The sequence below is a fragment of the Sesamum indicum genome, linkage group LG1 (genome assembly GCF_026168435.1).
Source record: "Sesamum indicum cultivar Baizhima isolate 11 linkage group LG1, ASM2616843v1, whole genome shotgun sequence".
NCBI lineage: Eukaryota > Viridiplantae > Streptophyta > Magnoliopsida > Lamiales > Pedaliaceae > Sesamum > Sesamum indicum.
The window spans coordinates 22,815,695-22,828,977 of NC_142657.1; the positions used below are offsets into that span (position 1 = coordinate 22,815,695).

Consider the following 13,283-nt stretch of genomic DNA (forward strand, 5'->3'; position numbering starts at 1 on the left):
AAGAACATGCAGAACACCAATTTACCAAATCAATGCCAATAGCTCATGGATTCGAGTTCGAAACGTCAGTATAAGATGGGAAAAGAGCAACCCAAAAAGAGAAAAGGAAAGAAGGTGAAATTCAAGAATTGAATTTTAAGAACCTTTATCAAATAATGAACCCATACCTCAAAAAGGAAAAGGAAAAAAAAGAACGAGAGAAAGACAGTATTTTATGAGCCGGCGCGTGGGGAACTTCACAACGGCAAGAAAATTGACCATTTATAAGTCAAGCCCAAAAATGAGTTCTTTGGGCCTCTACATTAAGCCCAAATGTAGGCAGAGCGGTCCACAAATAGTTTTTTTTATATATAAGTAGAATTTTCTTGTTTCTTTTATTTTTTTTTTCTAGTTGTTTTATTTTTTATTTTTTTTATAAGAAGTATAAAATATCAAAAGTAGGTGTACTACCGTAAGAAACTTCCCATAACATGGCTATTCTTATGTGTATATCATGTGTTTTATTCGCGAACAAGAATTAAATATCATACGGATGTTATACGAGTTTATTTATTATTTAGGAGTACCTTGAATCGATTGATATTGACAATTTAATGTTTTCTCACTATATGGGATACAAATTTTGTGCAAATTGAATAACATTTATAATGTAAATCATCTGATTTTTTTAAAGATGTGCATTTTGGTGTCGTCAAAATTTAATTTGTCAGTTTATTCTAATATTATTTCACCAAAATTATTACTATTCTCTATCTTTTTTATTAAAAAAAAAATAGATTTTTTTTCATTCTTTTCAACTTTCACAATTTCTTAACTTCTTATAATTTCCTTCTCTTTTTCTTTGCCGATTTTGATTTATTCACTTAAAATATATTTTTAAAAATAATAACTAAGTTTAAAATTTATAATTAATTATTTATACATATTGAAAGCGCCGTTTACATTAATATGAAGAAAGTAGCTTTCACATTAAAAAAAAAAAAAAAAAAAAGAGGAGGATCCCTAAAATATTGCAATCTTGAATCAATAAATCTCAAGTTTTACCTTGATCAATGATTAGCCTAGTAAAATAGGTTCTTAGGATTGAATCTCTTGATGTATATACAACTCATTTTTTCTTTTGCAAGTTCTAACTTGTTTAAATCATTATGACATAAAATATAAGAAAATAATTAAAAAAAAATATTCAAATTATAAAAATATTAAAAAAAAAGAAATGAACCAATAAAAAACTAGTAATGATTGGTGGTTGCACAAATTTGGTTAGGCAAAACCCTACAGTGGATTAATGTTATCTAGCACATAAAAAGTGAACATAATAATTAAAGCAGCTTTATCATGGTTGACTATGGTTACTAATTGTGATTATATCAGAATATTTTATGTGCAGTATGTCTGCAACAATGAGGACAATGGCCATCTTTCCTGCATTTGTTTTAATTGAAATTCCACTAAAGTTTTAAAAGAATATCTAAAAAGGTGTCAGCAAAAAAGGGTAATATCCATCTTTCTACACCCAAATCCAATAGATGATGAAATCCACAATAAAAGCAAGACACAATACAATGACCTGCCTATAATATATGCAAATGTAAATCAAAATGCTAAATAGTGCTCTAACAACAACTTTACTTGATGTGACCCTTAGTCACATGACATTTGTAGCATAATCATCCAACATTCTTGCAATGAATTCAGGAATCAACTGCCCTCTTGTAATATCAATTCAAGAGCTTGAAAATTATATATATAACACTTTATAAGTAAAATTTTAACTATTGTCACAGAATATTCAGGTCCATTTTTGAAAATTATATCCCTATACTATAATGAAACATATGAATAAAGGGATGTAATAATCATAAAATTAAGAATTGAATACATCATGTAATAAATGGTACCATGAAATTAATACTTGACAAGAATTGTTGTACACAATATCAAAACTGAATTGCCAATTAGCCATCAAAATGTGCAAGAGACATTTCCTCTTGTCATAATTATAAAAATTCTTCAAATAATGTATACACATTGCAGGAATATTTGAAGCCTAGATGGATTTGATTTAAAAGGTTCCATGTGATAGCAAAATAACTCATAAGTTGACAAAGCATTGCCTCTGAATCCTTCTAGCATTAGCCTGGGTGCATAAACTCATAAAATAATATGTTACACCTTGCATTTACATAGAAAACCAGAAAAAACACAATACTAAATTTCAGAAATCTTCCAAGTTGGAAGTTGGAATTCCAACTGTCCAAATGCTTTCCTAACTAAAAGGTCAAAGCCCTAGAACCTCAACCACCTTCATTCTCTTGCACATTGTTCTCAATCTCAGCAAATTGAACAAGAACATAAAAATCAATATAGTATTACATATAAAGACAAAATGCTTTCACAAACCATATCATAGAAGTCTTTATTGCACCTCTAGGCCTATAGCTTAATGGTTGAAGAACTTTATCATTGCAGCTGTACAATAATGCTATAGAAGAACTAACTTCCATTTTCTGACTTTGGCATTGGAAATCCAACAACTCCGGCAAAATCTTTAACTGTAAACCCGACTTTCTCAAACCTACCTTTCTCATTGCTCTCCCGGTACTTTACGTAATCCAAACAAACAAATGGCTTGTAAATCCTTGTATGTTCTTGGCCTACCACTTCATCAGGTGCTAAGATCACCTTATCATCCTCAAAGCACCAAAAGAAAGCTAGAGAGAAACGGTTCAAGGGCTTCCTGAAGACCACCCTATGCTCGGAGGATCTGAGCCGCTCGTTGCTCCAGGCCTGCAACATATCTCCAATATTTACAACAAGGGTTCCTTCACATGGAAGGATGTTCATCCATTTTCCATCTTTTGATCTCACTTGAAGCCCTCCTATTTCATCTTGATATACAATTGTCAAACAGCTCATGTCAGTATGCTTTCCAAGACCCTCGGTTTCTTCTTCTTCTAAGTTCTCAGGAGGGGTATAGTTGTTTATCCTCAAGTATCCATGGCAGTTCTTGAACTCAGATTCATATTTTGTCTCGTATCCATCTCCTAGAGTCATCAGCACAAACTTAAGGATCATCTTTGATAGTTCAGTAACTTTACCCCCATATTCTTGCAGTAGTTCACTATAGAAAAGACAATCAGACAAACCATTTATGATGAATTTCCATGTTCTCCCAAACATGCAAAGTCAGATGATCAAGCAGTTGTAATAGAAAACCTTTTAAACAAAATAGAGAGAGAGAGAGAGAGAGAGTCTTACCTGAACTCAGAATCTTGTTCACTGAGGAGGACATCCGCTGACCTTTGTGCAGAGGCAGCAAAGCCTGGTCCTGACACTCTAAGGCTCTCGAAGAAAGGAGATGCAATGAAATGAGGGGTGTAAGTCTTGAGCAATGAGAAAGGGCCTAGTTTAAGTTTGGACTCGGAAGGGAGGCAGAAAATCTTTTTCGAAAGAGAGTAGATTTTGCTGTAGAGATCTTTGGAGATTCCATGATTGATAATTTGAAAGAAACCCCATTCTTGGCAGGCTGCAGCCAGAGAGGACAAAGATGCTGAATGTAATGGTTGTGAAACATCTAAAACAGGGAGTTGTAAGGGATTCTCGGATTGGTGAATCATTTTTCTTTCAGAGGTAAGAAGAAGATAGTAGCTTTTCTCCAATCAAGTTTGGCAACTATGTAGGCAGTTTATAAAATGGTAACATGGAAGAGATGTCGAATATTACAAATACAGGTATCATGACGGCGTCCAAAGCAGTTCAGCCGTCTTCCTATATTTTGTTTATATACAAATTACACACACATACAAAAAGACATAAAATTTGTGTAATCTCAACTCACTTGACTTTATACCACATAGGCACACAATTCTAGCATTACATATCCAGCAAAGTGGGTGCTTCTATTTCTAAACAGTTTTTTATATAGAAGGGAAGTGACAGCTAGGTACTTCTGTGAGCAGCCATCATTATAAAAATGTGCCATCATACAGATATGGGCCACACCCATACAATAGGTCTGCCATTCTTGGAAGTGAAATCTTGGCATATTTAGTGATGTCCAACATAAGAAAAGTTGACATGTGATCATGGGAGACCGTCACTGTTTTCATATTCTTTGGCACATGGTGTTTAACATTTTGGACTCTTCTAAAAGTGAATTTCACTAACCTGCATTTGTCAGGCAAGTTGAAAATTACATAAATTCTTCCATTTGAAACTTAATTTTCATCTCTAACATCTACATGTTTGTTTGTTGGTGATGTTTTCTACAAGAATACTTAAAAACGTGATAAGCTAGATAGTTGATAACTAGGTGATATTTTGTTACATGAACAAAACAACAAAGCCTTAGTCAACCTCAGTCAATTGGAACTAATAAAATCATTCATGCAGCACACTACAATCTCTTCACATCATGATGGACATGTATTCTCTCAGACACAAATAATACCTGTTGCTGAGTATTTATTTTGTCGAGGCAATTACAAAAGGAACCAAAATGAACGGTCAAATATTTCAAACCAATATCATAAAGAAGAAAAGCAAAGTGTAAAGAGGGCAATCTATTAATAAAATATAACAAGAGAATTCAGCATGAAATCAGTCAGTACGATATTTTGTCAGTCTGAATAAAAGCATGCATTTAGCTGTGATTTCAACAAAGAGTGTTTTTTACGAAATTAGGCAGTTCACTTGGCTTATATGCAAATCCTTTATAATCCACTTCAAAGTTTATTGACATAAATATGCTGCTTGGGTGATTGTACAAGGTGATGAAATAGGTTTTAATCTTGCGTATTTCCAGAAAGTTCATTTACTCAAATAATCCACATTTGAAGATTGTCATATTCTTAATTATTTCATTGAGCACAGCATCTTTTACTGCGCAAGTCAATCTCCGAAAGGACTAAAACTTCAAAATAGTCATCTAGATATCTTGAGCGTTAGCTGGGACCACGTAACTGACACTTGAAGAAATAACGAGTTAAAAAAGCTCAAAAGCATCATAGTCTGAGATGAAATGCTGAGCAACTGCATATCGAATACAAGGCAGACAATGAAATATATTAATCCTATACTTAGTAAGAACTTTCCAGGAGCAATGCCTAGATAGGTTTCATGTTAGCCATCTGAATTCACCCACAGAATTGAGATGCATCAGACAATTGCAATAATTTATACTTATGTCACAACTTTTCCAAGTGATCTTAATATCGTTACATGAGTAGGAATCTCATAGAAGAAGACAGTGACATGTTTCGTGATGTGATCCAAGATCAAATTGGTCAGTTTTTGCACATATCTTGCAATAAAAGATAAAAGTATAAATCCTCTATCTTCAGTAGAAATCATCTGACTGTTGAACTTTTCTCTGCAACTAGATAGAAATTTGGAGAAACTTTTCGTATTTCACAGAGTTGTCTATGCGCAACATCTAAGTGATAATACATAAAAACTCCAAGAAGCAAATTGATAGAGAAAAACTTCGAGAAGTGTTACCTTTGACATCTTCAAGAAGACGTCAATCCCTTGGCTTCTGGGAATCCATTGGCAACCTTTCATTTTAACTTGCATGGCCATGCTAGTTATCTAGTAAGATTTTCTTGAGGTTTTGTTTCTTAATGATATTAACAACAGAGGTTAGGCAATCTGCTCAAGATTATAACTAACTGAAAATGATTCCATGGCAGCAAAATGTCAGATACCTTTAATTCAAAGTCTGGTGGAAAGCCAATTAGAAATTCCTAGTTCCTCCCATGATATTTAATTTATCAGATAATCTGATTTGGTTGTTAAGAGATTCAATAAAACATAAACGTCCATTATTCAATGATATGATAATCATTTATTACAGCAATATTATTTTCCTGGTTGACTAATTCATATGATAGTATCTGTGGACTCAAATAATCAATATGACTTGAAAGCCATGCTAAGAGATATACCTACAATCTTCACAAACAATTGCATTTTCATTCGGTACTCCAATCTCGTGGAAAATGAATATCCATTACCCACACAGTAAAGTGACCAGCTCTTTTCTGATTTCAAAAAGGCAATATCATGTTAAGACTGATTCTTATTACTTTTGGGAAGAGACAATCAGACTCATCCATTTGTTATCTAAACATCCACTACCAGCCACATTGAACATTACTTGTGACACCCCACCAGGACGAAAGTATTTCCTCATTATATTACCAACTGCTAAGCAAAAATCCTGAAACAACTACATGAAATGCCAATGAAAACAAGTGATTGTATAAGTTTTTGAAAATTTCAAATCAGTTAAGATATATCATGTAGAAACGCTGCCCATCTTATCCCATGTAAATTGAACAAATGGATATAGATGTATGGACACAAAATTCTTGGAAATAATGTACATGATACAATATCGTGTTAAGAACACAACGGCATAGTTAAATGCAGAACCAAACATTAGGTTGCATACAATCATCTTTCATAAAAGAATTCAGATACATGTTACAAACTTACAAGAAGAATACTCCAACAAAAAGAGCAAAAATAATAAAAATCTACACGAAATTAATTGATACAAAAGCATCCCATTATGCAACCAACTTGAATTATTTCGATCCAACTCCAATAATCAATTTTGTTCTAATTTTATTCAATCTTCCCCTTCTTTCCATCCAATACTGAAATAAGTTCAATTATCACGTGTAATTTTTGCAGAATTAAATTATATTGTGCTTCCTTGAGACACACACCAACCACTAAATAATTGACACAAGACCTAATCAAAAGAGAAAAACACCACTACAATCAGGCAATGACCTTGGACTTTCAAGATTAGCTCATCTAAACAACTACCTCACACATGGAGCAACCACATTTTAACAATATAAATATAAGAAAAGTCGTTCACCCAATAATCAAAACTTAAGCATTTATTCTAAACACACATGAATCACTTGTGGGGTACCATTTATGCTCCAGCGGTTCAAAAAGAATAAACAATGGCCGATTTTTAGCAGTTTTCGAGAAACTAACAGAAACCGGTGATGAGAAAATAAACATAAAATATAAGATGATCTCCACTGAGTAGAAAACTGTTTATAGTATACAGTTGCCCGCAAAGCTATGCACATGAAATGTGAAAATATAATCAAATAAACTTTGAAGCAGCTGAATTCCGATGTTCATACGCACTCGCACCGCATGCACAAGCAGTAGCAGGAAAGTGGGGAAATTTCTCCATTTTTGAACCTACCTTGGGGTGAGAGAATACTATTATATATAAAGGGATTTTGAGGGGGGAAATGAAAAATACTCTTATTCCAGGTTTGCATCTACAGTCCAAAAAGGAAAAATTTATAAGAAAGTACCATAAAACTCTTAAAATATATTTTTCTATCCAGAAAGTTTGTCATAATTAGGGTAAATTACAACGATTTTTCCTAAAATTTATCATAATTATGAATACCCTTCATTATTTAAAAAATTACCAATACCCTCTTATTTTAATAGCCGTTAAACAATTACCCCAATCCGTTAGGTTGCATCCATTTTTTATGGTGAATTAATCCAAATGCCCTTGTAAATTAAAAATTATAATTTATTTATTTTTTAAATTTTTTTTTATTTTTTATGAACTAAGTGGATAATTTTTTAAAATTTTTCATTCATCCCATTCAATTTTTTTATAAGTTTTATTTTTTTTAAAAAATATAAATTTTATCATGGAACTAACGTATGAATTTGTATTTGATGGAAGAATTAAGAAAAATAATTTTAAATAACTACAAATAAAATGAATTTGAAATTTATCGAAATACTAATAAATATAACTCGAAATGAATTATTGAATGAGTAAAATGGATTTATTTTTTGGGTTTGAGGAATAATTTAGATAAATTATTTCAAATTATGACTCAAATTAGAAGAATTTAATTGAAATTCAACAATATTTTATAAAAAAAATTCAAAGTAAGAGTTAGAAATTTTTGAAATTATCTTTAATATAAAAATTGCAAATAAATTAAGAAATGTATTATTATAAAATTGAAATTACCAACTTTGGATACATCAATCCAACACAATGTTCTTTTAAGGGGGCTAAAAGTATATTGTCTTAATTTGAGGGGAAAAAGTGTAATATACCTTTAATTATTACTAATATATCTTGTCTCATCCTTAAATCTTTTTTCCTCCCCAGTAACGATTCACCTGCCGCAGGGTTCTTCAAACTGGCAGAGTGGCGCCAAGAACAACACCTCTCCTCGCTCTCTGCCTACTGATTGAGCGGTCATCTCGCGGAGGAGCCGATGGTATAGTTAATCAGTATAGCGGAGCTTCGTTGAGTTATTTATGCTCGAATGTCTAATGTGGTTCGCTGTCGAAGTGCGCACAAACTGTTCGATAAAGTCACCAAGAGACGCCAAGCTTCTCAGACATCGCCAAACTGCAAAGCCAATATTTCTTTATGTCGGAAACGATTGAATTTGGTGGACCCTTTTGAATATTTTAACCAGAATGATCTTCCTAAATCATGGACATCGAAAATTTCGAGTTTAGTCAGGGAATACCGGCCTCAGGAGGCCATGGGTTTATTCAAAGCAATGCTCGTCAATGAACAAAGGCCAAACTTCGTGACGGTCTTAAGTGTGATAAGAGCTGTTGGTTTACTTGGTTCGAAAAATTTGGTGTGTGGAATCCATGGGTACTCCATAAAAATGGGTTTAATCGATTCACAGGTATCAATTGTAACAGCGCTGATTGGTGTTTACTCTAACTGGGATATGGGGAGTGCATGGAAATTATTCAATCGGACACCTAATAAAGATGTTGTCTTGTGCAGTGCGATGGTTTTGGCATGTGTGAGCAATGAGGAGTATTTGGAAGCATTTAAGTTAGTAAAGGAGATGATGCTTTTTGACATACAACCTAATCATGTGACAATTTCAAGTATACTGCCTGCTTGTGCTGATCTTGCTGCATTGAAGCTTGGGAGAGAAATTCATGGTTACTCTATCAAAAGGCCACTTTATTGCCATACAAGTTGTCAGAATTCACTTATGGATATGTATTCCAAATGCAGGAACTTAGAGTCAGCACTTCAAGTTTTCAGACACATGGAGAACAAAGATATCATTTCTTGGAGGATCATGATACATGGTTCTGTTGAAAATGAAATCCCAGAAAAAGCGTTGCTGCTCTTTCTTGAATTGCTAGCCTGCAGTGTCAAAGGAGTAGATGAATGTATAATCCAAGATGTTCTTGGAGCATATTCTCAATTGGATGAGAATCATATAAGGGAGGGACTTCATAGCCTTGTATTCAAAATGGGATTTACAGCATTTATTTCTGTGATGACTGAACTTCTTCAAGTGTATGTTAAATTTGGCGACATTGATTCGGCTAGGAATATATTTGATCAGCTTAAATATAAAGATTTTATTGCTTGGAGCTCGATGATTGCAGTTTATGCTCAAAGTACGCAACCTAAGAATGCCTTTGATATATTAAGAGAGATGCAATTGGCTGACCAGAAACCTAATGAGTTCACTTTTGTAAGTTTACTGATGGCCTGTACTTCATTGGATGCTAAAGAGATCGGCGAAAGCATACATGCGCAGATAACAAAAGATGGACATTCGACCAATGCATTTTTGACATCTGCACTGATTGATATGTACTGCAAACTTGGAAGAACAAGTGAGGGAAAGGCTGTTTTTGATGAAAACCCCAGCAAAGATTTGATATGTTGGAGTTCAATGATAAATGGGTATGGGATTAATGGCTGTGGAGAGGAGGCTCTTCATTGTTTTTCAAATATGTTGTCGTATGGGATAGAGCCTAATGATGTTGTCTTCATATCACTTCTCTCTGCTTGTAGCCACTGTGGGCTGGAGTACGAAGGTTGGAATTGGTTTCATGCAATGGAATCCATGTATGGTGTTAAGCCAAAACTTGCACACTATGCTTGCATGGTGGATATGCTTAGCCGTCAAGGAAACATTGAAGAAGCTCTTGAATTTGTGAACAATATGCCCATTGAACCTGATAGGCGGATATGGGGAGCTCTTCTTGCTGGATGCCGAAACATTCATGGACCTACTGAAATTCTGGAAATTGTTGCCAAGAAGCTCATCAGTTTGGATCCAGAAAATACCAGCTACTATGTGGTTCTCTCCAACTTGTATGCTGACCAGGGTAGATGGGAAGAAGTTGAGAAGTTGAGAAATATGATTGACACTAAACCACTGAAGAAAGTTATGGCTTATAGCACAATCTGAGCTAAATTACGAAGGGTAGTTTATTGAAGTCTTGATCCAAGGTATCTGATTCAGGGTCGTAGAAGATTTATTTATGGATATAGAAATTACTGTAGCAAATGCAAAGCAACATTATCTTTGAGGAAACCAACTCAAACCAGTAAATCTGTTGAACAGAATAAAACTTGATCAGTTGTTCCCTTGCTACGGTGCAGAGAAAGACACATAAGGTACTCCTTTTGTAGTGGGACTGCCATGTAATTTGAGATGGTGAGATTCTTTCTGCCTCTGGTAATTCCACAGAATTAGGACACATGGCTTCATAATGGGTCCCTTGAGAGGCTTAGGTATGAATACATTGTACAGCAGCACACAACAGCAGAAAAAAGTAGAGACTGCATGGGTGCACTTATAAATCAAAAGCAGAACAGATGTTTATTTAAGTTGATGCTGACAAAAGCACCAATCTCTATTCCAAAGTGCTAAATATGATTAGTAGCTGTAACTGATTGAAGAAGATGCTTTAGTTTATTCATGCTAATGGTTAGCAGAAAATCTCAAAAAGGCTCAAACAAAGGTATGGGGTTCTTAAGGCATCAAAAGCTCAAGAGTGGAGCCTTTGGAGTTTCATAGTTGTATCAGGTTAGAGCTCAATGACTGCAGTACTGCTCTTACATTTGCTAGGAAATTCTCTTCTGTAGGTTGCTACCATTCCAACCTACTGTATTGTTAGGCATTTTGAGGATGCGATGAGGACGAGTCATCTTCATGTTCCTCTTCTAGATTCCAGGTGGTTGTATACTTTTGAATGAATCTTATTTTGTTACCAGTTCTTCAGCAATAGCAATTATATCACTTGCCTTGTTTACCTTTTATAATTCTTATTAACAGTTTCTCCCTTAATATTATTATTTTAACAATGATTGAAATGTTTATTAGGTTTCCGAAGGCCTATTAACTTCCTTAATGATGTGTCCTGTTGCGAAAACTTAAACTAGTTTTAAAAAATTTCAGGGTGAAACTGAGTATATACCGAGATTGGAAGTTGTATCCTAAAATTGCTATGTGAATATCAAGACATAAAACATGATAAGTTACCAGACAAAAAGTACAACTGTTCCATAATGTTGAGATCTCAAACACAAGAAGTAATAGAAATTTTTCAAGATCCTGAATGCAAATATTTAAGAAACATAACATACCATATTTAAGTAAGTGCATTTAATTAAAGTTTATAGTGTAACATTTATTGCTCAAAATTAATAGATTAACAAAACATGCAATGAATTAATAGCTTCTCTTAACTCCCCTTTTTTACAGTTATTGAATAAACCTTTTAGGCAAGTATGTCCCTCTATGACCAATGCAAATAATAAGGAAAACTAGCATTCCTCTTAAGAGTGAAAACTGATAAGATGAAAGGTGCAGTCCTTGAAGTACTTCTTGTTAGTGCTGAAGGCATCGATCACAGGAACATTGTTGGTAGGACCATTTCAACAACAGTTTTGGATTACTTTCTTTCTTGAATATGAAGTATATATAGTGATAAAAATTGTTCATATTGCTAAATATTATATGCTATATTGACAGGGACACCAACTTATCATGTTATTGTTCTATGTGGCACTCAAGTATGCAGAAGCAAGACTTCATCAGGTTTCCTTTGAAAAACATTAAACTTCTAAGATTCTCCAACTATTTTTACTCTAAAGTTTTATTAGCGATATTTTGCTCGTGCAGGGAACCCTGATAAAATATACTGGAATGAGAAATTTACATTTGAACTGCCACCATCCGAATTAGAAAATCTTAGCCACCTTAAACTTAGAATCGTAAACGAGGAGTACTTCACTGATGGCGAATTTGTGGGTGAAACCATGTAAGAGTTTCACTGTTACATATGCTTCTCTTGTGTCCCTTTTGTTGTTTCATAATCTTGTGAGTTTATAATACCATCTTTGCTTTCAAGAATTTTCCTGAAAGGAATAATTGTGGAGAGTAATTACAAAGGCTTGGTAGAACTGAATCCAGCCCCGTTCAACGTGGTGCTCGAAGATGACACTTACAAAGGACAGATAACAGTAGGATTGAAGTTCATCCCGAATGTAAGCTAATTCTTGTTGTGTTTGCATTCGTCTATGACATGCTGGATGGTCCTTCCTTTCTGTAACTCCATTTATTGTTAATTTCACAGACTGTTCTGCAAATGAATAGAAAACAATGCATTCAGGAGGAACGAGATATAGATGAATCCTTATGCAAGATGGTTGTGCGTCTCTGGGAGATGCCGTGGTGGGGGCATCTCTTTTCAAATAAGCACAAAGAGAATTAGGAAGTTGTTCACTAGAAACGCAATATGCATTCATGATTAGGGAGGAGGTTTTATTACCAAAACTTGTATTCTTTTAAATCGATGATGTTCAACAAGAATTTTCGATGTTCGATCATTCCATTTGGACAGTGCAAAAATGTCTCACAACAGGTTTTGGACAGGTCGTAGTGGAGATCCACACATCAAGATTGCTGCTTATGGTGGCAATTTTTGGTGCGCCTTTTACTCTCACATGAAATCTGTATTAAGCAGTGTGCTGGTGTACTGTGCTATTAGCAGAGCAGCAAATAAGAGCTGCATGAAATAGTTGGTGAAATGTATACATGGATGTAACCAGACAAAATTTATGCATTAATTTTTGCTAATAAGTTCATGCCCTACATTCGACTGAGTCATTTAGGACATTTCCCTTTAGGAGATGTCGCTACAATTGGGTAGGTGAGATAAATATGTCCTTTCTTCAGTTTCTTGGGAACTTCTTTTTGCTATTTTGCAGCAAGATATTAAATGATTTTTAATGCAATTTAATGACTTTCCACTTGTTGTTTTTCCTTTTCCTTTCATTTTAGTCAACCCAACTCAAAAATCAAGATTCATGTTCATGTATTTATTCATATCCACATAATTATTTGACTGTCTCAATTATGAATGAGACAGACACCCTTGTTTAACACATGCCACTCAATTGCACGTTCTTTGGCCATGTA

General features: G+C 34.1%; 3 protein-coding genes across 9 annotated transcripts; 2 read left to right on the forward strand and 1 right to left on the reverse strand.

Moving 5' to 3' along the window:
* Positions 1 to 2,113: 2,113 nt before the first annotated feature.
* LOC105172493 (gibberellin 20-oxidase-like protein) lies at positions 2,114 to 7,291 on the reverse strand. 2 transcript variants are annotated; one of them, XM_088879444.1, is made up of 3 exons: positions 5,503 to 7,291; positions 3,262 to 3,529; positions 2,114 to 3,047 (listed from the first exon to the last, which is right to left on the reverse strand). In XM_088879444.1, exons 2-3 carry the CDS (start codon positions 3,293 to 3,295, stop codon positions 2,497 to 2,499), a joined length of 585 nt encoding a protein of 194 aa, XP_088735570.1. In that variant the 5' UTR covers positions 3,296 to 3,529; positions 5,503 to 7,291; the 3' UTR covers positions 2,114 to 2,496. The 2 variants fall into 2 exon arrangements, with proteins under 2 accessions (XP_088735570.1, XP_011092247.1); XM_011093945.3 differs by lacking the exon at positions 5,503 to 7,291 and having other exon boundaries at positions 2,114 to 3,124; positions 3,262 to 5,495.
* Positions 7,292 to 8,153: 862 nt separating this feature from the next.
* Positions 8,154 to 12,057, forward strand: LOC105172501 (pentatricopeptide repeat-containing protein At3g26782, mitochondrial). Of its 6 annotated transcripts, none has more exons than XM_011093974.3 (4): positions 8,154 to 10,886; positions 10,978 to 11,034; positions 11,835 to 11,900; positions 11,985 to 12,057. In XM_011093974.3, the coding sequence occupies exon 1, from the start codon at positions 8,346 to 8,348 to the stop codon at positions 10,263 to 10,265; it is 1,920 nt and encodes a 639-aa protein (XP_011092276.1). In that variant the 5' UTR covers positions 8,154 to 8,345; the 3' UTR covers positions 10,266 to 10,886; positions 10,978 to 11,034; positions 11,835 to 11,900; positions 11,985 to 12,057. The 6 variants fall into 6 exon arrangements, with proteins under 6 accessions (XP_011092276.1, XP_011092267.1, XP_088735286.1 ...); XM_011093965.3 differs by having other exon boundaries at positions 8,154 to 10,821; positions 10,946 to 11,034; XM_088879160.1 differs by having other exon boundaries at positions 10,978 to 11,037; positions 11,985 to 12,054.
* On the forward strand, positions 11,660 to 12,944 carry LOC110011253 (Calcium-dependent lipid-binding (CaLB domain) family protein). Its single transcript, XM_020694993.2, has 5 exons — positions 11,660 to 11,726; positions 11,835 to 11,900; positions 11,985 to 12,123; positions 12,214 to 12,349; positions 12,439 to 12,944. Exons 1-5 carry the CDS (start codon positions 11,660 to 11,662, stop codon positions 12,574 to 12,576), a joined length of 546 nt encoding a protein of 181 aa, XP_020550652.1. The 3' UTR covers positions 12,577 to 12,944.
* Positions 12,945 to 13,283: the final 339 nt, after the last annotated feature.